The following is a 25559-nucleotide window of genomic DNA, read 5'->3' on the forward strand; positions in this document are numbered from 1 at the left end:
CATCCATAAATATCACCCCTTTTTGGTCACATGGAATGAAGTCACTGGTACATTTAAGAACTGACTTCCCATTTACTCTGTTTGTTTGCAAAGTTTTTGTTACCATGGTTAAAAATACCCAGATTGTTACTTCATTTTGGATGATAAATTACTGAGGGGTGAAATATGTAAATCCAGAGTTTTTGGAGGACTCCCATATGGCAGTTGGGGGCTCATTCAGAGGCTCAAGTCTTGGTGCTTATAGAGCTGACTCTGCCCGTTAGAAGATTGTTGATTAATCCTGCCTGAGGGAAAAAGAAGTTGGGTCACAGCTTGAGCTGTCTGATTGGGTGCCAATTCTTGTGGAGTCGTTCTCTGCTGTATCTCTTACTGATTTTCTCCTTTCTTTCACTGATTTTCTCCTTTCTCTTCCCATTGCCTCTCTGCTACCTTTGGCCTTCATTTGCTCTCCTCTGACTCAGGGCAAGAGACGTTCACTAGTGTCTCTGGTTCTGGCCCCGGTGAAATGCCCAAACTGCAGCTAGGTGCAGGAGAGCAAGTCCAGAACAAAAGCCCAGTCTCCTGTCCCCAGATCTTCCCACTGAGCCACTCAGCTGCCTTTTGCATGGCCCTTCCCAGTGCTTTCAGGCACCACTGGCTTCCTTCCATTTATATAGGCTGGAGAAGGTCTAGTTTCACAGCTGATTCTCTGATTTGTGAACTTACATCTTAAAGGTCCTAAGAATATGATGCCTCTGTCTCCACCTACATAGAAAATGGCTCTTTTCTTCCAGATTCTCCCTGGAAAAAAAAAAGAGAGGGCAAGGGAATTTTTATCTTTGCTCCTACATATAATGTAACCCTGCAAAATTTGGATTCTCTTCAGAGCTCCTAGATTTCTAACCTACTGGCCTCTGTGACTTGGTGGATTTGCATATGCCTGGTCAGCAACTGCTGTCAGCCTTGGACCGTTTTCTGAGTCCCATTCACCCGTAGCATGGCTGGATGGCACATGCTTGCCAGCTATGGCCATTGAGCCCTCACACAGTGGTGGCAGCTCAAGACACCCAAGAGACAGAGTAGAGGGCTCTAGGAATATATTACTCAGAGTGACTGTGAGGAATAGCAGGAAGAAAATGATCAGAGGAACACAGTAAGTGTTCTTTGTGCAGTACTCTGTGCTTTGCCTCTTAGTGCTGAAGAGACAGACTTTGGGTCTGGCATGTGTAGGCCTGAATCCTACTGCTTCCTAGTGGTGAGACCTTGGGCAAGTTGCTAAATTCCCCTTGCCTTGGGTTTTCTCGTCTGTGGGACGTGGATCGTGTCTCACACGATCAGAGGAACACAGTAAGTGTTCTTTGTGCAGTACTCTGTGCTTTGCCTCTTAGTGCTGAAGAGACAGACTTTGGGTCTGGCATGTGTAGGCCTGAATCCTACTGCTTCCTAGTGGTGAGACCTTGGGCAAGTTGCTAAATTCCCCTTGCCTTGGGTTTTCTCGTCTGTGGGACGTGGATCGTGTCTCACACACAAAGGGTGGTAAGGGATTACATCAAGTCATGAATAGTAAGGCACTTGCACAGTATTGGATCAAAGATACTTTGTTTTTCAAGGGCAGGAAGATTTTGGAAAAGGGCTGTAAAGAGGATCTCCTCGAGACAACAGCCTACTAGCCTTCTAGAGTATATTAAACTTTTTGTTACCCTGGAGAAATAGTGGTAAATCAAACCTCAGCAAGCCAAGTTACCCCAGTGACACACATGCAGGTATTCTTCAATTCCGTATGCCATTCACAGAGTAACCACTCAAACGAGCCATGTCCTTCGCCCCATGACCACTGATAGTGGAACACAGGAGGAAGACTCGAACCATTTGCTTGTGGCCTGCCTATGGAATTAGTCACAAAAGTCACTGCCCCCAGAAACATTTTTTTCCTACTACAATAAGCAAGCTTTAATTGATGATTCCATATGTAATTTCTCCATGGTTTTACATATTTTATTTCTTAAGCTGCAGAGGGTGTGGGATTGCAATAGTAGGTTCATCTCCTGAATTTGATAAATGAACGTGAAAATGTCATCTGATTTTTGAGAGGCAAACCTTCTGTTATATATTTAATCTATCTGCCAACACATTAAATCAAATTGCGTATATAATGTCCCCAAACAGCTTCTGGAACACAGTGAGTCTTCAAAACAGGGTTATTGTCATCGTAAATGTACTAACTAGTATATTAATTTAAACATTTCATTCCTATTTTTTTTTAAATGTAAATTGTAGCCTCAAATTGGCTTGAATTCTTTTTTAGGACAGGACATTATTTTTTATTGTTGAAATTCTAAAAATGTCTGTATTCTTTTATAATGAAGACTGTCAGCCAAACAAAGAAAGATTATTTTATAATATAAAAGACTATTTTTAAAAATAAGACAAAAACTTAATTAGTTCCCTTTGGGATTGCTACCCAAAGTCCAAGCTTGGATATTTAGGCAAATGGCTAGTAATAACCACTAGATTATTGAGGGGCTTAGGAGACAAAATGTCACACAAAGTGATTTTCAAATCAGTTTCTTTCAAACAGTAATTTAGAAGTATAGGCTTTACCAGGGCTAAGTTACAAATCCCCAAAGATCATTTGTGGCCTCAACAGCCTGATAGCTAATGCCACTTCAGGAATAATTTTAAAGTTATTTCGTTAAGTATAAACCCAAACACATTGGAATTCTTTTTTTTTTAATGGGCATAAAGGGATTGAAAGAAAAACAACTTTTTTAAACTACAAAATATACTGATGAATATTGACAAAAGGTGGCCAAGTACCATAAATGAAATTCCACCTGGTGAGGAATACCACCCAGGAAGGCACTGAGGATGAGTTTCATGGAAGATCTGGGCAAAACTGCAATTTACAGTGAAATGCTAATTCTACAGAGAAAACATCACAACTAGTGAGTATCAAAATTAGTTGTGATGTTTTCTTTGCAGAATTAGCATTTCATTTTAATGGGTTTCTATCTGGCTATAGAAAAATATCTATAAAAATATATCTATAAAATATATATATTTTTATAGATATAGATATATATAGATATTTTCTATATAATATATATTTCTATATATAGATATAGATATTTTCTATATATCTATATTTTTATATAGATATATATAAAATATATATCTATATCTATAAAAACTAAACTCTAGTTTGATATTTTTCTATAGCCAGATAGTAGAAGCCCATTAAAATGTTCTGGCATAAAAACACCAATGCCCCTGCTCTACAAAGAATGTACATTATTACTGACAACTCTACCAGGTTTCCACGGGACATTTTTGCTATCTGATTATTCCCTTTCGTTATCTCTGCTCATAGAGATGAAGCCAGCACCCAAGCCCCCAGGTGCTGTTAGAAATGTATCGGTGGACTCGACCCACCCCACGAAGAAGCCAGGTAAGGAATAAGATGCTGACTTTTATGATGGCTGAGCTCTGAAATTTGGATGGTAACTGCAGTGTCCTTTCTTGTGACAAAAACAGCCACGTCCACACATACCCCAAACTATCAGAACCACTGTGTGCATGGTTATTGACAGGAAAACATTTGGAATACTGTCTTTTGAGGAATTAAAAGTGCCCTGTGCACAAATTAAATATTAATAGGAACTTACAAAGTTTTGATCTTGTGTAATTTATTATAACATACTTTTGCCTGAGATGACTTATGTTCATGATTTAAGAGTATGCTTTATGTAACAGGCCAAAAGTACAAATCTGGTGACTCGGAATACCTTTGCATTGAATAAGGTTTTATTAATGTCAACCACCAGTACACCCCTGAACACACACACACACACACACACACACACACACACACACAGAGTGTGTGTCTTACTAGTAAACAAAGCATTTTCCTGGATTGACAATTTTTCTTGAAGATTTTAAAACCAACGTATATTATGCCAAAAAAGACATAAATTTTTAAACTATAGCACAAGACTTAAAATGAGGGTTAAGGTGGACTTCTCCAGGCATCTTTGACCTTGCCAACCTTTCTGCAAATTATAAAAAGGTGCCTGTTTACCCCACCCTTTAGGCAGACAGCGAAAAAACCATGCCCTTCCTCTGGGCTGGCAGCCTCACATGAGAACTCATTAGTGGGTGAGCGGAGCAGGTGCTAAACTTTGTCTCCCACTTACACCTCCCAGGCCAAGTGTCTTTGTGTGGCACACAGCTGCCACAACTGGTCACAGTGAGCCTGCTCCCCACAAGTACAGATTTGTTGTTTCAGCCATCAGGGTTACCTTGATGTAGTCTTTGAGAAGTTCTAAAGGTTTTTGTTTAATTATAATTACATAATAGAGCTGAGAATGGGGTAAAACACCCACAAAAGGAGAAATTTTATGCTTTAACAATTTAAAACTAAAATGGCATAAGAAATTGCAGCCTTAAAATAAAAGGCAACTGGGGATAATGAAGTTCAGAAGTGCTACTGTTAAGTCTATATGGAAATTGAAAGATGTTAAATTCTGTATGTGTATACAGCCTTTCAAAAAGTAGATACACCTATATACAGTCATCTCTTGGTATCCCTGAGGGATTGGTTCCACTCAGATACTAAAATCTGAGGACACTCAAATCCCTTATATAAAATGATACGGTATTTGCATATAACCCATGCACATCTTCCCATAAGCTTTAAATCATCCCTAGATTATTTATAATACCTAATGCAATATAAATACTTGTTATTATACTGTATTTTGTGTTTTGCTGTTGTTGTATTGTTATTTTTATTGTGGTTTTAAACATTTTTTCCAACCATATTTGTTTGGATTAAGTGATGGGAAACCCAAAGATATGAAGGACCCAACTGTATATTCGTGTATTACGAGGACATGTTTTCGAAATGCTAAAGTGCTTCATTGTCCATGGGTGCATTACCAACATTAATTTATAGGAGTATCAGAATATATTATTTGTGTGCACTTTTCTACAGAATCTGTTCCCTGTCATCCAACTGCTAATTATCCAACTTTTTTATTTTTAAAAACCCTGTGGGTTTTTTTTTTTTTGATAGTGAATATTTATGATGGCTTTATCTAAAATGCAATCTCTTATCCACAATCCCAGGGACTCGCCGCCCACCCTTGCCACCCAGACCTACTCCCCCACGAAGAAAACCTTTACCGCCAAATAATGTCACTGGAAAGCCGGGAAGTTCAGGTACGTTACTCATGTACCTTCCTTCTCCTGCCATAGTTTTCCTAGCCAACATAAGCTTTTCTTGGCATGCTGGCAACAGGCATGCCATTGATGTATGCGACACGTTTGTGTTGGTCCTGAAGACTAGACACTGTAAATGACAGCTTTCAGGACTTAGAACCTGACTCCTGGACTGAAAGAAGGAAAGCATCCGTCTGCATCTAGGCAAGTTTGCTTCTCAGATGTCTGAGTGCTTAGAGCCTAGGTGGAAGCTGACTCAGACCCTTCAACAAATAGATTATTTTGGACAAGATGCTGTACATTGCCTAGGCCCCAGGAATAACAGATGTGATGACTTGTCATTGACTTATCATTCTGTCTCCTGAAATAAAATCCTATATGTCTCACTGAAAGCTCTCCTATCGAACAGCCCTCATGCCAGTCCTAGTATGATGGTGCTCAGGGCAAGATTTGGGACAAAAATATTCAGGGTGACTGAAAGGCCTAGCCTGTGCAACAAGACAGGAATATGTTTTGGAGGCAGGCTGCCTCTTACCTCCACGCCTGGGCACACACGTTGCTCCTCCCCATAGAATGACCCCTCCCAGGCTTGTGATACTCACACTTCATCCTTTTCTTTAAAATCCTTCCCTAACTTCCCAAGGTAGTCTTAGCGCTGCTGTTTCTCTGTTCTTGTCCTTGACATACACCTCCGTTAGAGCAAAGAAAAAATCGTTTCAGACCTATTTGTTTGCATACTTCTCTCCCTCTACTAGACTATGAGCTCTGTGATGACAAAATCCTTGGTATATTCTCTCTGAATTCCCACAACCAAATCCAGTGCTTAGCGCATAGAGAATATTTGATAAGTAATAACAAAGTGAATAAATGAATGAAAAAATTGACCCAGTTCAGAGGGAAGCTTTACCTCATATTCAAGGCCCTTCACCCAGGACCTGCCAACATATCACAGCATGTTCCCCATCTTTCCTCCCTCTCTCCAAAGCACTACTTCCTAAGTATCTTGTAGGTGGAATCAGGATAAAAGTGTTAAAACAGCTGTGAAAGACGAAACGGATGAAGACTGACGTGAAAGGGATGGATGTCACTCTTTTCACGGGATGAGAGGAGGATATTGTAGTGGAGCTTGTACGATGTCCCTTGTGCACAGCGAAATCTAGGCCATTTTCCCATGCGCTGAAGGAGAAAGCAGCCTCTTATCCATGCCTCCGGGGCCTTTCTGAGTCAAGGTCCAGGGACGTGGCCTTGCTAGGAGACTGGGCTTCCTAGTAAGCTGGGGCATTTCTTGCATTGGAACCTGGGGCAGCTGTGACTGAGCTCCAGCAGCTTGCAGATGAGACTGGATGAGCCACAGGCTGATGCCTGAGTGTGCCACTTGGGGGCCCCTCTAGAGCCATGCTGTGAGGCTATGTGCCTTCCGAAGGTTTGGTGGCCTTGGTGCCTGCCATGTAAACCCTTGTTCTCTCCAGTCAGTAAAAGTAGCTTTGGTACAATCCACCCAGCCTGAAGAAGAACTATAAACACAGTTTACCTCCGAGATGAACCCTAGTCCCCGCTCTCCACCCCTCACCCTCTGCTGTTCACCTCTAACGCAAGGGAAATGGCTGTACTGAGGAGCCAGACAGGACTTGAGGGCTCTGGTACAGATTTGGCCTGATTAGCATCACAGAAAGTGCACCTTGAATTCCAGCCCAATGTCCTGGAGTCCTCTGAGGCTCTCCCACATATGCCTGTGAGCAGAGTCTGGGACTGCCATGTGGCATCTGCCACTTGCCCTCAATCTCCAGATCTACCCAGGCTTCGCCACACCAGCATTTCCCGTTGACTCTGCCAAGTCTGAAACGCCCTTGTGGATTGCATTGCAACTTCCCTTGAGTTTCGCTTGCCCTGTTACTCTGACCCACACCCACTAGGGTCAGGAACATGCATCCCTGGAGGCCAGACCAGAGGCCCATCTGACCTCTCAGCAGTGATTCCAAGCTGGGCCACAGTCCCTGGGCCAGGCTTGTATCCCTTGACTCTATTGCCCAAGAGTGACTCCTCCCAGGTGGAACATAAAATTCAATCTAGTCTCCTTTCCACTCTCTAAACACCAGACTTGCTGGACCTTGGGATGGATCCAGTTTTAAGTGTTTTAAGAGTGGAGGAGTCACTGTTGAATGTAATAATCAGGGTAGCACCATACTGGCCACTGGGTCAGAATCACGGATGTTAACCCTGGGAATCTTTTTTCCTTCTTCTCTAGCTGTCTTCCGTGCCTGCCACTGAGTCTCCCTGACGGCTCTCATGTTCACCCCTTCCATCCAGTTCCACTGCTTTCGCTTGTTCACCTTCCTTTCTCTCACCTACACAACTGCCTCAGTCCCTAAAAACAACATCCAAATCCCTGGTATTCAGCTTCTTTTGTGATCTGCCCTTCCTTCCCCCTCCACGCTCAGCTGTTACTGAACCCCTTCAAGTTACCTGTTTAGGCTTCTCTGCCCCTCCAACCCGACAACCCTCTGTCTTTCCTCATAAACATAACCACTCCGTCTTCCTACACACCCCTCTGTGATGTTATCCAGTACTTTTTCATAATACCTATAATGCTTTGATATACTTGGCTCATACATCTATCTCCATCAAGCATTAGGTTTTGTTTTCTCTCCAAGGCTGGCCTGTAGTGCCAAGCCACATGGTTAGTGCTTGAAAACATTTACTGAATAAATAAATGTTTATAGGAAGTTTGGCAGTGTTCCTATAAAGCTTGACTACTTTGGCTCTACATTACAGGAATCACTTCATCAGGCCCAATAACTATATCACCCCTGAGGTCGACAGTCAGACCTACGGGAACTCCCTGGGACAGAATAGCCACAGATACAAAGCAACCAACAGTTCCTGCCTCTGAAGAAGAACTGGGTTCGTATGGCAGTCCGTTCTCACTGGATGCTTAGCTGTGAGGTGCAAAAGATTTTAATTGGAGTGGGGACGGGGGAGTCTCAGTTCAGGGTCTTCTATTTTACTCCATTTTATGATTAATATGGTTCTTTTAATTTGAAAATTATACTTATTTTCAACACTTCCTTATAGAGTATTATCCTTCCCTTAGCAGACATAGAAGAAATTGCCTAACTTTGGTTCATAAAGATCTAGACTGCCTAATGCTACTACTAAATCATGTCATTACCAGCTACACATATCTTAATTTATCAGTACATATTAACCACTTGGTTATAAATTTTAATTCATTACCCACACTATAGAACACATCGCAGCAGGACACAACTAAAGGCCTTATATTGTGGATGAATATGTCTAATTTTAAAAAATCAAAACTGCAAGCCGTTTACAAGAAATATTATCTTTAATCTACAACTTTTCCTTGTATTGTGAAGTTTTTTATCTTTTGCCAAAATTGTTCATTATCTTCCATTCTCAGAAAATATAACTGACTTTAGCTCAAGCCCGACAAGAGAAACCGATCCTCTTGGGAAGCCCAGATTCAAAGGTACGTATGATTGGCTGTGAATCTCACATTTGACAAGGCTATCTTTGGTAGGTGTATCAGTCAGTTATTGCTGTGTAACAAACCACAAATCTTAGTAGCCTACTATAATACTAAGGGTTTATTTTTCATGTGTCTGCAAATCAGCTAGCTGACGGCCTGATCTAGGATGTGTTTAGCTTAGTGGTTCTGTTTGTAGCAGCAGGTACAGCTGGGCCTCTTGTAGGTTGGACTCAGGTCCACCCCACATGTGTTTACTCTGATGCCCAGGATGATGAATAACCAACAGTGATCCAGGAGAAGCCATTTTCATGACAATGCAAAATTAAGAAAAGGGTGTCCAAATGCAAAACCACATTTAAAGCTCCTTTTTGCATCACACTTATCAATATCCATTGGCCAAAAAATGTCACATAGCCAAGCTCAAATCAAGGATTGGGGAAGAATACTCCTATGGACATAAAGAATAGTTTTGAACAACAATCTACTACAGTAGGAGAGATATAATATGATATAAAGCCCAGTATTTGCATTTGTAGTTTTTTTCTGAAATGTAACATTTGATGAATTTTAACATATGTATACACCCATGAGACCATCATCACAGTCAAGATAATTAACACATACACAACTTCCAAAAGTTTCATCATGTATCTTTGCAATCCCTTTCTCTTTTTCCTCCCACTCAAGCCCCAGTTCTTAGGTGACAACAGGCCTGCCATATTACAGATTAGTGTGTACTTTATGAAATTCTATATAAATGAAAACATACAGTATGAACTCTTGTTGTCAAGCTTCAGCATAAATATTTGGATTCATCTATGTTGCTGCATGTACCTCAATAGTCCATTCCTTTTTATTGCTGACTAGTATTATATGGATAGTCAATAATTTGTTTCTTTAGTAAACCTGTTTGTGGCATTGCTATTTTTTTTTTACATTACTGATAAAGGTGTTATGACCATTCACATATATGTCTTTGAAAAGACATATGTTTTCACTCCTTTGGACAAATACCTAGGAGGGGTGTGGTTAAGTGACATAGGAATGTGTATGTAACATTTTAAGAGACCGTTTTCCAAAGCAGTTGTACTGTTTTACCTTTCTGTCAGCAGAGATGAGAGTTCTAGTGCCTCCAAATCCTCACCAACATTTGGTCTGGTCAGTCTTTTTTATTTTAGCCATTTAAATAGGTGCGTAATGGTATCTGATTATGGTTTTAATTTGCAACTGCCTAATGATTAATAACATTGAATATCTTATGTGCTTATTTGCCATCTATATATCTTTTTAAGCTATTTCCAATTTTTTGGCCCATTTTAAAAAATGGAGTTGCTTGTTTACTTATGTTGAATTTTGATAATCTGTATTATAAGAACTTTTTTAGATACAAACTTTGAAAATATTTTTTCCCAGTGCGTGTCTTCTAATTTAATGAAGCTCAGTATATCAATTTTAATAGAATTCACTTTCTTTAATAGGTATAGAGCTATTCAGATTAGTTTTTTTTTTTTTTTTCCGGTGGTCAGGGCAGGTTGGAATTTCACTCGGTTGCCAAGGTTGGAGTGCAGTGGTGCAATCTCGACTCACTGCAATCTCCGCCTCCTGGGCTCAAGTGATTCTCCTGCCTCAGCCTCCCAAGCAGGTGAGACTACAGGTGCCTGACACCATGCCCAGCCTGTCTTTTTGTATTTTTAGTAGGGACAGGGTTTCACCATGTTGGTCAGGCTGATCTCAAACTCCTGACCGCCATTGATCCACCCACCTCAGCCTCCCAAAGTGCTGAGATTACAGGCATGAGCCACCACGCCCAGCCTGCATTTTATTTTGGGTATGTACAACCTTACATTTAATATGGCTCCTGACACTGGTACGTTTAAAGCTTCATCTTGCTATTTGCTTTCTATTTTACCCATGTATTATCTGTTCCTTTTTTCCCGCTTGTCAGTCTTCTTTTAGGTTGAGTATGTTACAATTTCATTTAATCTTTTTTGTTGTCTTACTAGCTGTAACTGTACTCTACTTTTATAATGGTTGCTTTGGGGTTTATAGTATGTATCTTTAATTTATCACAACCTGATTCCCGTGATAATGTACAACTTCACATATAAGAATCTCACACTAGCAGAGCTTTACCCCCTCTTGGCCTTTGAATTATTATTGTCATACATTTTACTTTTACTGTTATATACATTACAGTAAGGTGTTTTTATGTTCAAACCGTAAACTATCTTTTAGAGAGAAATAATAAGAAAAATACTGTGCATGTTACTATGCGTTTACTGTCACTGTGTTTTTCATCCCTTTGGTGCCTCCATATCTCTCAGCATCGTTTCCTTCCCATCTGAAAGACTTCCTTTAATATTTCTTTTAGTGTGGGTCTGCTAGTAAATAAATTCTTACAGATTTCGTATGTCTGGAAAAAGTGTTTTGCTTTTAAGATATTTTCACTAGTTGTTAAATTCTAAATGATGTCTTTTATTTCAGTATTTGAAGGTGCTGTTCCAATGCCTCTCACTTGCGTTCTAATAAGAAATCTGCCATAATCCTATCTTTGTTGTTCTGTATATAACATGTCCTTTTTTTTTCTGCCTCCTTTAAGGACTTTCTCTTTCTCACTAGTTTTGGGAAACTTGATTATGATCGGCATAGAGTTTTCTACATTTTTGTTGTTCCTAGGTATCTTTGAGCTTTTTGGATGTATGGGTTTTAAAAGTCTTATATTTGGAATATTTGGGATCATTATTTCTTAAATTATTTTTTCTGCCCACCCCTTCTTTACCTCAGGTGCTCCAATTACATGTACATGAGACCTCCAGAAATTGTCTTACATTTCAGTGATGTTCATTGCTTTTCATCTGTATCTCCTCTCCATCTTTTTGGATAGTTTTTATTGCTATGTCTTCGAGTTCACTAATCATTTATTCTGCAGTATCCTATAGGTATTAATTCTGTCCCATGTATTTTGCATCTTCTGTCTTGTAGCTTTCATCTCTAGAAATTTGATTTGGGTCTTTTTAAATATCGTGCATGTCTTTACTAACTTTTTGAACATGTGGATTATAGCAATAACTATAATTCTTCTCTGATTATTCTAGCATCCATGCAAGTTCTACATTGGTTTCAAATGATTTTTTTCCTCCTTGTTATAGGCAATATTTTCCTATGAATTACACCTGTCAGATGCTAGATTTTTTTTTTTAATTCCTAGAATATTCTTGAATTTTCTTCTGGGATACAATAAAATACTTGAAGTTACTTGATTCTTTTAAGTCTGGTTTTTAAAATTTATTGGGTGGGACCGGAACTGTGTTTAGTATAGAGCTAATTATTTCCCACTACTGAGGTACGGCCCAGTGCCCCATAAATTATGAGTTTAAACCATGATTAGGGGGATCAAATTACTTTCAGATATTAGCATAAGCTAAACCTATTTAGTAAGTAAACCAACAGCACCCTATATCATGTGTCTCAGAGGCAAGATTTTGAATTTTCCTAATTCGAACCATCTATATCATGGCTTTCAACCAACTGCTTATAATATGGGACTAAATGTCCTCAAATTAATTGTATTTATGAGCTCACTTCCGTCTTCTTCACAGGTTTCAAAAATGTTAAATGTCAAGGATCCTCTCTCTCGTAGGTCCTCATGTGCGATACATCCAAAAGCCTGACAGCAGTCCGTGCTCCATTACTGACTCCGTCAAACGGTTCCCCAAAGAGGAGGCCACAGAGGGGAATGCCACCAGCCCACCACAGAACCCACCCACCAACCTCACTGTGGTCACCGTGGAAGGGTGCCCCTCATTTGTCATCTTGGACTGGGAAAAGCCACTAAATGACACTGTCACTGGTAAGATCATGGTATGAGGACTATTGTGGTGGGACGCTTTGATAACAGGATACCCTGGGTCAGTGGTGACATGTGAAGCATATCTGGGGAGGAGCCAGACTAGCAGTTTTGCTGTCTTGAAGGCACATTATTGTCAACAGTGTCATAGGATGAGAAAAGATCCTCTTTGTCCTTGTTTGGGGCTTCCTATTAATTTAGTAGATCTCTTCAAGCTGCATTCTTTCCATTTCCTCTCAAAACTCTTTTTCACACCATAAAGAAGCTAGTCTTTTATCACCCAGAAAATTACAGAAAACATATGAGTTCCTATTGCTGATTAATATTAAACTAATTTTTCTTTCACCAACCCAATTTCTAATTGACCTAGAACGTTCTAGCAGGCTAAAGGTGACTTCAACTGACTTAGGATAAATAAAAACAAAAATTATATTCCTGATTAATTTACTGCTCATCTTAAGAAATTTTGATTCTGTTCCCACCCACCAGTTCCTCTAGAAATGATTGTGAAAACTAGGAAACCCTGAGACACTCTTTGAATTTGTTATATAACAGTTTGATTCTCCGTAACAAAGAGGATAGTCAAACCAGAGGAGGAAGAAACAAGACTAGCAAGCTAAATCAGGTAGAGGACATAGCAAATAGCATGGTAGGTGAATTCCTGCCACCTGTCACTTGAACTGGTTTTACGAAAAGGGACTGAGATACAATAGACTGAACTATATTCCTCCCCGAGTTGGCTTCTTTCTCCGAGTTGATGGGCACATATTCACCTCTAGTGAAGACATCCAAGCTCAGTTGCTTCTACATGTCCCTTCTATACTGAAGTAGAGAAAAGCACATCCAAAAAATTGGCCATAGCCTAGAACCTTGGGAAACTTCAAGTTGTTATAAGCATCATACATAGTCTGATAGTCCAAGAGGATGCTGACATAGATTTCAATCCCAGACAAGCTTTATATTAGATATGCAACTTGTGTATAGAATTAGCCTGTTTGAGCCTTAGTTTCCTTAGGTGTAATAATAATAAATCCTCATTGTTATCAACTTATCCTGAGGAGAAAATTAAATAAGATATTTGAATATGTAGCATAAACTGGAAGTTGTTAAATTAATGTTTATCAGTAGGAGCAATTTTTGTAATGTTGGTGGATATATGAAAAGGCGTTAGCACTTGAAAGCATTAAAAATGAGAAAGATACACTTATAAAGCACAAAACAAATGGATATTCAAAAGCTAGACTTCTGAAATTCTAAATGTCTTTTTAATTAGGAAAGAAGCTTCTAGATCCATTTTGAAAATTCTGATCTTCCAGAAAAAAAAAAATTATTAAATCAGCTTTTAAAACTTGAGCCAAATGGAAATCAGAGAAGACAGGCAATAGATGTTTCAACCACTAAAAGGCAGGGTTAATATTAAGAAGAATGTCAGACAGTTGAGAAGAAATGTCCCAAGCCAAAGGTGCTTTTTGAAGGTGGTTGCTTTGGTGCATAACCAACTGGAGTGTCATATAAATTGTTCTTTTGGTGATTTAGCAGCACATGAGCCTTTCCTATTGAAGTCTTAAAATTTTTGTAGTCACATTTTCAAACTACAACTCCAGGATGATAAATAATAATAGAAGCAGTGTAATAATAGATACCACCCGTTGAACAAAATACCTGCAAAATACTATTGGGCACTTTCCATCTGTATCTAATTCAATCCCCACAAGCAGCACTATAAGGAGATATTACTAACATTGTACAGATGGGAAGACTGAGACCAAATTCAAGGCAAGTGGCTTAATTTGCTGTTTCCATTAAGCCATGTGGTTTCCTTTTTTTTTTTTTTTTTTAATGAATTTTACTTGCATTTTAAGTCCTTCCATCTTCTTCTAACAAATATCCTTTCACAGCTGAGGAAAAAATATAAAATGGACAGATTTTAATTCAGAATTCTCTTTCTTCCCCCCTCTCTTTCCATTCTGTTAGGAGAGCCAGCTGAGAGAGGGTTTGGGATCAGAAAGTCTCAGTGACAGTACTAAATAACAGTCAACAGTCCTTTAATGGCTGCACTGATTGTATCCGGAAACCATGGTCACTGTCTTCCAGTTTAATTTTTAATTTTTGGAAGAATGGTCATACTAAATTGTTCAGAAAAAATCATCCTCCTCTTGTGGTTTTTTAACATATATGATTACAGATCCTGCTAAGGCTGGGCACAGTAATCCTGTACACAGTAAGGCTGTAATCAGTATCACTTTGAGAAGCTGAGGCGGGCGGATCGCTTGAGCTCAGGAGTTCAAGACCAGCCTGAGCAACATGGCAAATCCCTGTCTCTACAAAAAAAATTAGCTGGGTGTGGTGGTGCACTACTCAGGAGCCTGAGGTGGGAGGCTAGCATGACCCCGGGAGGTGAAGGTTGCGGGGAGCCAAGACCCTATCTCAAAAATAAATAAATAAATAAATAAAATAAAAATCCTCCCCAAATATAAAGTGATGATTTGGGGTCTACCTGGGTTATTCTCATTTTTTATTTTATTTCCAATAGTCGTCTCATGCCATTGGGCTCAGTGCTAACAGCAGAAAGCCCTAATATAACTTGCTAGATCTTTGGCAGCTTTTTCACCTTATCTGATGCCCAGTACCTGCGTATTTCTTATTATTAATGGAGCCGATTTTGAGTAGGGCTTTGTTGTTTGGTTTTTTTTTTGTTTCTTTTCATTCCTCTGTATCATCTGATCACACGAATTAAACTAAGTCTCAAATGAGAGCAGGGAAAACCAATTAACAAACGTGTAAATTGCATTCCCTTATTCTAAATTTCTTTCCCTTTTGATGAGCCCTGCAAGTTTATAGAAATGTGCCTTTAAGTGAAATTTAGGCAGACTTCTATGCAGACTTTAAGGACATTATTTTGTTTTTTAATGCAAGGAAAATAAGTGAACATAGGCAGTGGGTACAACAATCCACTACTTCTATAGTTCAAAATAGTGAACTATAGAAAAGTATAGTTTATTATTTGGTTAACATTTATTTGCTGCTGTGATACTCAACTCAAAGAAGTTTTCTGCAGCAATATCATGTATCCAGTAGCCTTTACCCCAACTATATTGCAAACACGTCTACTCAGGCACCACGCCTCATACAGTGCTTCTCCAAAATGGGGCTTTGCAGCGTGGGTGGACTGTCTATCTGACTCACCTAACAAAATCAAAGGCTATGTATCCAGAGCAACCACAGGCATGGCGTGGATCTTCATCAGTTACTAGGCTTTCCTTCACCTCTGGTAAAAGAAATGCAGAAATGGTCAATGAGCAAATCCCCAAATGCGTCTGGAACCTTCATCTGCTGACCATCCCGCTATAGAAATTGCCAATGTGTAAGATCAGTATGTCTCTAGAACTTCAGTCTCAATTGCTCACTTTATGTGAGTGACTTTTTTATGCTCTTAGCTTCAGGAACAATTAAATCAGCCAAGAGATAAGGACAATTATCTGTTGGCTTTTTTCACTTTACAGAATACGAAGTTATATCCAAAGAAAATGGGTCGTTCAGTGGGAAGAACAAGTCCATTCAAATTACAAATCAGACCTTTTCCACAGTAGAAAACCTGAAACCAAACACGAGGTAAGCCACCAGTGCTATTCCAGGTAAATTCTGAGAGTGCAAAAGTTATAACCATGACAAAGGAAAGAAATGATATCGTCTCTGTCTTGAGGGAGGCCCTAGCTTCCACTGCACTGTTGGGTTTTCTATATATAGCACACGATACCTCGGGAGTCCTGTTTTGCAAATATTTGAATTATTGGTAGGTTTAAAGGAGCTGACAAGATTATCTTGTTAATAAATAGTATGGCATCTTTTAAAAAATTTTGATAACAAATGTTGATATTAACTAAACATTAGAGGAAAAAAGTCTGTGGAACAGTGACAACTGGACTGTGTATGATGTAAACTAGATCTGAAGCACCAAAAAATTAAAATGTTATGCTGTAAAGGAGACGGCAAGTCTTATGCCAAAATATAGGTGAAAGTTTTTAGTAAGTTAATACTTAAAATAACTACAGACTAGTTTCAGGCACAGCAATTCTTTGCTTTGGGACCTTTCATCATGGATAAAATGAAATAGAGCTGTGACAAGAGTTACGTATCTTTAACATTGTTATATGATAACATTTCTAAGTATCCCTATTTGTTACACATTGATACCAGATTGTTCATATTGCTGTATAGTTTTGTTATTTTTTTCAATGTAAAGTATCCAACATTTTATTAGTTCATTTTATTATTGAAAGAAAAATAAGGGTCTTAGACATTTCTAGAAATGTAGTAGGGAAGTTCCAAGTTTTCTTTTTTTCATAATGTTCACATTGTTATCAGGTGATTGAATTGAATTGGCTATTGATAGTGACACTCAAAAGAGCCTATCTTGGCTCTGACAGTAGGAAGACTCCTCTAATCTTTTCGTAGAAAAGGAAGCACCATCTAATTCGTTACAGGCAGTTCACTGTATATAAACTGGTCCCATACTGCAAAAAGAATACTTCTTTCACAAGCATGGAGTTTTTCTTTAAAGTTCTCTATTGTAAGATATATTGTACAACTGCTGATTTTCTTAAAAGATTTTTAGCCAAAATAAGCATATGTCAGTAAAAGCCCATTTAATCTTGGTTCTGTTTCTTCAGTATTTCCTTGGATTGAGAGGGGGAGAAAGCCTGTTTTTACCACAATATATTTGAGGAATGAGTAAAAGAAAAGGTCACTTAATTTGGACTTTTTAATAGGTGAATTTGTGCTTGTGAAACTTGGTTTTTCTCTTCAGTTTTCTTCTTTTTATTCCACTTAATAAAAATGACTCATAAAGTACGATATAGTCATTGAAAGGCACCCAGTTTCTAAATATTCATTGTGGTTTTTTCTGAATTGGACTGTCCTCAGATCTTCTCACAGTGCACCTACTAGCTCGTGACCTGAATGTTGAATACATTTATTCCAGTATCATTTTAAACCCAATGTGTTTGAAAAAGGTTTGCATTTCATTCAGCTAATATTCATTGAGTGTGGCTACACACATGAATAAACATGATCGCTGCCCTTGAACTCAAGGCTAGAGGGGAGGCAGTTAATATTCTACACAGCTATTCTTATGTCGAATATTCTACATGAAGCAGCGAGAACTCTAAAGGAAGCATGCCCAAGGTGCTATGGGATCCCAGGGTGGGAGGCACTACAAAACGTCTGCAGAAATTAGGAAAATCTTCCTGATGGAGGTGACACCTGGTCTGAGGCATGAAGGATGAGTAGGAAGGAGCTAGCCAGGTAATTGTGGGGAAGAGAGCGTTACAATAGCACATGTCAGTACATGGAGGCCCAAAATGGCATGGTTGTGTGCAGTGAAAAATGGGCTATTTTTTCCTGAGCATGAGTCAGTGATAAGTGGATGGAGGCAGAGGAAATAGAGTGGGAAGCCAGGATGTAGAGGGACTTATAAGTCAGATCAGGAAATGGGGAGACCCTGAAAGGTGGTAATTGGGACGTTGACTTGCTCCAACATTTCATTTGTGTTTTCTTTTTCGCTTTTAGTTGGAATAATCACTTTTGATATTTGAGCCTATTCATACTGAGCAACAGTTGCTGGAATAAATCTAACAAAAAATAACTTTTTGTTAATGTCTTGGCAAGAGTGGCATTTGGGCATCTGACTTAACTGGTGAAGTAGGTGGGGCAAAGAAAAGTGCCCCAAGGCTGAGATTCATTTTATTCTGTCATCACAGGTCATGGAGCTCACATGTAGCTTCTGGCTGTACTTGTTTTAGGACTCATTCTAGCTGTTTCCGGAGATTACCTCAGACAAAAAGACAGCATGGCCCTCTTTATTCTGCCCTCATCATATATGTCTTGCTTATTGTTCCTGTCTTTCATCACTGGGCCTTCTAAGGAGGACCCCTAAAACCTATCCTTACCTCAAGATTAGCAAAGCCCAGGCAAGTCCCTGTCTAAATTTATCTTTGGGAAAAAGCAATGTTAAATCAAGTTTAGGGTCTCCTAAATCAGGGTCCCATGCCTATTTTACCACTTGCACTAATTTCAGGCCATTCATGTGTCTATGTGTGGCTTAATTATATTATTTTAAGAATTTAGTATGGTTCAGTGAAATCCATCAGGATATCAGAATCATTAATTTTCATATAAATGATTTAGCCAGGATTATATTGGTAGTCCCTAACTAATGGATCATGACTTAGGAGTTGTAAATAGTAGTTTGAACATTTTTCCATTTAAGTAAAAATGTAACACATATGGATGTAAAGGTGCTTTCATGAACACTGTGTTTAGTCCTCAATCCAAAAAACTTTATGGTGGTCAAGGAGATTCTAGCCCCCATAAGCCTATGAATGCATTTCATATCTCTCTTACCAGGCATGTCAAAGATTCATGTGTCTGTTCAACAATGAGCAAAAATGTTTGGGAAAGATTAAAATATATTGAAACCTCCATTAGAAAAAATAATGAATTATGGAAAATGAGGTAAATGACTTCAATTAATCTGAGATTTCTGAAGCTTCAAAGTATCTGGGGAAGCAAAACTAACATACCCGTTAAGTAACTGGGGAGCATAAGAAAGCATACCAAGTAAGTGTAGGATTAATACAGAAGTTCTGTGATTTAGGAACAAAAGCTTCATAGACTATGTGAGACGACAGCTTGATAAAGAATAGGAAGGGGTAAGCGGGCAAGGAAACAAAAAGCAAAAACAGTATTTCTCTTTCTAATCAAATCCATACACATGATTTAAGTGAAACACAAGTAGTTCTCAAACTTACTATTGCCAGCAAGGTTACAGCCAGAATAAGAAAGTCATTAGTGTCCAAATAGCATGAAAAGCTTTTTTCATACTACCTTGAGTTAAGTCAAGGTTTCTTTCCATTTTATTTCTTCTACCCAACCAAGATCCATGCTAATAATGGACACCATAAAATAAAGAGGAAATATGTACAGGATGTAGCCACCAGGTGGCTTTTATTAGCTGTAAAAAATAACTCTAGGCCAGGTGCGGTGGCTCACACCTGTAATCCTAGCACTTTGGGAGGTCAAGGCAGGTAGATCACCTGAGGTCAGGAGTTCGAGACCGGCATGGCCAACATGGTGAAACCTCGTCTCTACTAAAAATACAGAAAATTAGCAGAACGTGGTGGCGGACACCTGTAATCCCAGCTACTTGGAAGGCTGAGGCAGGAGAATCACTTGAACCTGGGAGGCGGAAGTTGCAGTAAGCCAAGATTGTACCACTGTACTCCAGCCTGGGCAACAAGAGTGAAACTCCATCTCTCAATCAATCAATCAATGAAGTCATATTTCAATGCTTGGGGGAAATCTTGAATCAAAATGTATGGTGAAGTTGAATTTTTAAAATAGATAAAGTTTGAACTATAGCTGTTAAAATTCCCCCATGAGGTTCTGGAATACCCTATTAGAATAACTATTAGATGGATCATATTCTGAAATAATTATTACAGCTCTGTTCCAATCCTAGGAAATACATGTAAATCATTTATTTTAGTAGCATTTTCCATCACTTGTCCTGACTGAAAAACATGAGATCTGAATTCAGATAATAATTACTGGCTAAACTTTAGACACACACATGGTGGAGTAGAGTTTCATGTTAGAACACTTAACCCGGGAGAAACAAGGCAGGGATTCGAGATCTATAGAGTGCTTTTATTAGAAATTCTGAATGATCACATCCTAATCCTAAAACAGAGTGACAATGGACTATGCCCCCACTTTTCCTTTCACAGTGTACACCAACCTCCTCCTCCTGTTTTTATGACATACGCAGGTTTTTATCTAGTCTGCAGAAGCTCAAATAATTGTCCAAAGTAAAGGACCATCCAGCCGCTGTTTTGCTAATGGTAGTTTAGCTCCACACCTAGCATTAGATGTTCTTGTCAATAGAGAGCCGCGTGGCTGTTCTAGGGCGCTAGGTGCAGCTCCCAAGGGTGGCACAGGGGTAGCTCCCCAGCCTGCCTAGCAGCTGCAGTGTGCTGTGGTTACATATATGCACACGGAAGGGGGTGTCATTTGTGGCGAGATGTGATTGTTTTAGTCAAATGATGCAAAAGAGATCTGTTAACAGAGGCAAATTTCATCTCTTTAGGGGATCCTTCTCTCACCCCCTACTCCTAAAATAAAATGTAGATATTGGTATCCAGCTGAATCACTGCTCACCTAGCCCTCCCTAATACTTGCTATCCATTTATTTCTAACCTAGAAGGCCTCTTCTAACAAAAAAACCAGTGCTGTATGTTCTAAGTGGGAGCCAGATGAGAACGCATGGACATAAAGAAGGGAACAGAAACAGGCCCACTGGAGGGTGAGAGAAGGGAAAGGAGCAGACAAATCAACGATTGAGCGCTAGGCTTTATACCCGAGTGACAAAATAATCCATACAATGAACCCCTGTGACACAAGCTTATCTATATAACAAACTTGCACATGTACACCTGAACCTAAAATAAAAGTTAAAAAATCCTGCCATACAATTACTCAAGAACACCAATCTTCTGTCTTAGGCCATGTGTGGCTCTTGCTAAACTAAAACAAAAATATTAAGAGCCTCTCCTATCTAGAGCAAACCACTTTGAAAAGACCACTATGATTAGCTTTAGTCCTGTGACTAGAGGAGCTGATATGTCTTAAGTCTTACACCGCCGTTTATAGGGACAGCGAGTGTGGATTATTGATCTCTTACATCTCCTCCAGCTCTAAAATGATATAATTCTGTGATACTCAAAGCCATGCATGGAGTCAGTCAAAGAACTGAAACTGACAATAAAACTGAAACCCAGGTCAATCCCATAAGTAGAATTACCGCAGTAAACGTTTTTACTTTAAATCTCTGTCTACAGTCTGCAATTTGTTTTCAGATGAATTGTTTTTAGCACACACTTTGATAATCCATTGATGGACTGAGTTCTTCCTAATGAACTGGCTGGGCAAATAGATGAACACAATCACTGCACATTGAACAAAAAGCCCTTTAATCCTCCTCTTCTCTTCCAGTGAGTTCACTTCTCTCCTTACTTTACTGAAAAATTGATGAATCCGTGGTGTGTGCCAGACTTACATGTGGTCTAACAATTTCCTATGGAAAATGTACTCTGGTAATTAAGATAAATTCACCTAATCTGCTCAAGTACTTTTCTTGACCTCTGGCTTGGGAGGATTTTGAAGAATAATTCTTCCTCTAAGAGTGAAACCTACCAAAGTATCCTATAGCTGGCAGCAATGATAGTTTGGGACTGTTGTTTATGTGGATTTAATAAAATGTTGGCACTGGTTAGCTGGAACAGAGGCAGCAACTTCTCATACGCTGTCAACTGGCTGAATGATGCAGTCATGTGGAATAGCCATTATATCCTTTTCATAGTGTTTCTGCGAAATTCTAGTCTCTGTATATTCTGTGTTAACTTTTCAACATCTCTTCCTTCTTATGGGCTTTGTAGAAAGGAGTAAAATAAGCTGCCTAAGAGTCAGGCATTTTATTTAGTTTGTGGTAGGTGTGGGCAGCAGAAGAGCAATTCCTTCCTTGTTGAAGAAGAAAGTGATTGCTCAGTTTAGCAACTTTCCATTGAGCAAAAAGAACAGCTCTTTAAAAGTATGTGACTCCACTAGTCTATAAAGAGAAAAATTCTTCCCTTTCATATCACTATATAGTTTTTACGACTTTTTCTTTGCATTCTTTGGTATTTAGGGAGGGAGTGGGAGAAAGTGGTAACAGTACTACAGAATTAGAGTGCAGCCCAACTCTGGAACTTCTGTGTCCCCACAGAAATAGGGGAACACCAAAAAAATACCCCTTATGGCATCATAGGCAGCTAGTTTATGATCCTACAACTGCTGATACCCTAGCCTTTTTTGACTTCTAAGTGCACCCTTGGCTCTCCCCTCTTGCTCCTTACCTGTGTTCCCAGATCTGTACAATGATTTTACATGTGGCAGGTATCCAGAAATGCTTACCATAATCCTTCAATGTCCTTGGAGTTAAGCTTACCCAAACTGATTGATTAGATTCTCCTTTCCCATGTCGAGCAGCCTTTACTCTCTTTTTTCTTATTTCTTTTTCTTATTTGGCTTTTCCATTTATCTCCCTCTGACTAAATCCTCACCTGAATGGAGATCAGATATTTCAAGACTACACTGGGGGTAAAAATCAGCCAGCTAAACAACTCAAACCAACAAGCAGCTACAGGGTGGACTTTCTAAACAAAAAGCAGTTTGCTTGAGGTTTGTAAGACTTTTGTTAGAATGAAAACCAACTTTTTAAACTTAGTAAGGAGTATATAACTAAAAAGTTTATCAAATAATAAAAACTTCAGTTTTAATTTAGGCCAAAGTAGAAGGAAAAGGTTATAGAAAGGATTGAAACGGGGTAGGGAATGCCAAGTGTCTGCTCGACCCAGATCTGAAGGTTACCTTTGAGGACAGTACCACCACTTCCACTGCAGAAGAAATCAGTCTGAGGCTAGAATCCTGCGGGTTGGAGGTTCTGTCTCTTAACGGTTTTGCTCATGAACACAGATCACACTTTTGAAACCTTAGTTTTTCACTTTTCAATAAACTGATGTATTTCTTGTTGTTGTTCTCACGCTGATTTTTACAGCTGCTCCCTAACTGTTGGTGTCAGACCTGCTATTATGCCGCTTTTCTGAAGTAATGCTTTGCGGTGCTTTCTGGACTCAATAATTAATATATTAACATATCTTAATATAACATTTCTTAGCCTATGGATCTATGTTGATGGCATGCAGAAAGGTTTACCTGTTAAATTTTTGATCTTCCCAATAACCCATGGGCTATGCCCTTATTATTACCTTCACAAGCAAAAACCAAATTTATGTGGCCATAAGGACTGTCAATTTTCCCAGTAATATAAAATCTTTTTAAAAATTATCAGTATAAATATACTAGTGAATATTTATAACTACTGTGTGTCAGGCACCTTGCTTTTACACGCATTCTCATTTAATCTTCACAGATACTTTTATACCCTTGTGAAGCTATAATTACTGTAATTAACAGTATCCTCACACACAGCATTATCATTTTTACGTATGAGTAAACTGAAGCTCCGAGAGATTAAGTTACCTTGAAGTCACACATTAGTAAGCTGAATCTTTCCGGTTCTAGAACTCATGTTTTTAATGCCCCTGCATCATGCTGCCTCCTGATGGGGATGTGTGGGGAAGACGGTTTGTTTTTGTTTTTGTTTTTTCCCATTTATTTATTTTATTGCATTTTAGGTTTTGGGGTACATGTGAAGAACATGCAAAATTGTTGCACAGGTACACACGTGGCAGTGTGATTTGCTGCCTTCCTCCCCATCACCTACATCTGGCATTTCTCCCCTTGCTATCTCTCCCCTATTTCCCCCCAACTGACCCCAGTGTGTAGTGCTCCCCTCCCTGTGTCCATGTGTTCTCATTGTTCAACACCCGCCTATGAGTGAGAACATGCGGTATTTGATCTTCTGCTCTTCTGTCAGTTTGCTGAGAATGATGGTTTCTAGGTTCATCCATGTCCCTACAAAGGAGTTGGGATTTACACCTACCTAGGCAGAACCAGGCATGGCATTCTGTGAGGCTTTATTTACCTGGCTTGTCCTAGATGGGGCCAAAAGGCTTGACTGCAGTTGTCATCTGGCCTGCATTCCATTTAGGTATTTATTTTGATGTGGTAGGTAGGTCTTATAGTTCTTTAATTTTCATTTTTATCAGAAATATATGTACATTGCTTTAAAATTCAGTTACCACAAACGCAGCTCCCCGTTCGTAAATTTGGTTCCCCAGATACAAGGTTTTTTTGTTTTTTTTAACCATTTTGCCTATTTCTTCTGTTAATTAAATCCCTATGTCTAGCCTGACCTTTTCACAGGATGGTCAAATACTCCAGGTCATCACTCTGTTGTATTTGTTGTGTGTTTTTAATGGCAACATCTCTTTTGGAATTCCTATCATCTTTTGCCTATGTTTTGAATCCCCTAATTCCTGCATCACAAGTCTTCTTCCTTGTTTACTCCATTACTTTGTAGCACTAAATATATCTTGAGCAAAAGTTATAGAAAGCAGCATTTTTGAGTCCTTACATGTTTTCAAGTTTGTCTTACTTTGATATTATTGTTTAGCTGTACCTATTAGGAAAAAATAAGACTTTTGAAGGAATTGTTCTACTGTTTTCTAACTTCCAGTTCTGATTCTGGATCCATTGAATGGGACCTATTATTTTCTTCTGTTTTTAGGACTTGTCTTTATCACCCAGTACACTGAAATTTTGTAACTCCTGTGTTTTAGTCCTTTTTCTTTTTCATTTTGCTGGGCAGAGTAGGCCTTTCAATCTAGAAACTCATCTTTCAGTACTGAGAAATTTATTACACAATTTCTAGAATAATTTTCTATCTTCTTTCCTTTTCTCTCTTCTAGAATTCCTACTAGTTGGGTACTGTATCTTCTAGAATAATCCTCCAACTTTCTTTTCTCTCATTTTTTCATCTTTTACTTTTTGTTCTAGTATTTGTAAAATGTCTTTATCTTCCAAAACTTCTATTTGAAGTTTACTTCAAAGAACTTTGTTTCCTGAAATTTTAAATTTTATTTTCTATGTACAATCAATGAGACATTTCTCTTAGACCTGTGATGTCATTCATCTTGTGACAAAATGTGCTTGTTCAGAAAAAATTTTACCACCACAAATAATTTTTGTTATATAGGGTTTTTTAAAATTTTATTTTCTATGTACAATCAGTGAGACATTTCTCTTAGACCTATGATGTCATTCATCTTGTGACAAAATGTGCTTCTTCAGAAAAAAATTTTACCACAAATAATTTTTGTTATATAGGGTTTAATCAGACCAAAACAAAAATGTGCCTTTCAGTTCCCATGTTAAATTTAGTGCAAAATGATTTCTTTGAAACTTGTCAAATATCACAAAATATATGGGCCAAAAAAAAAAAAAAAAAAAAAAAAAAAAAAAAAA

The 25559-nt window shown here is 38.7% G+C and overlaps 1 protein-coding gene across 1 annotated transcript in view; it reads left to right on the forward strand.

The window, feature by feature from the left end:
* LOC108298397 (target of Nesh-SH3-like) overlaps positions 1 to 25559 on the forward strand; it is an 83568-nt gene that overhangs the window by 48592 nt on the left and 9417 nt on the right. The window contains exons 17-22 of the mRNA XM_037735769.1: positions 3350 to 3427; positions 5107 to 5199; positions 7972 to 8100; positions 8621 to 8689; positions 12330 to 12539; positions 16040 to 16148. Of these exons, the coding sequence (XP_037591697.1) occupies positions 3350 to 3427; positions 5107 to 5199; positions 7972 to 8100; positions 8621 to 8689; positions 12330 to 12539; positions 16040 to 16148 (688 nt within the window). The remainder of the gene's footprint in view (positions 1 to 3349; positions 3428 to 5106; positions 5200 to 7971; positions 8101 to 8620; positions 8690 to 12329; positions 12540 to 16039; positions 16149 to 25559) is intronic.

Source organism: Cebus imitator, unplaced genomic scaffold (assembly GCF_001604975.1).
Source record: "Cebus imitator isolate Cc_AM_T3 unplaced genomic scaffold, Cebus_imitator-1.0 Scaffold950, whole genome shotgun sequence".
Lineage (NCBI taxonomy): Eukaryota > Metazoa > Chordata > Mammalia > Primates > Cebidae > Cebus > Cebus imitator.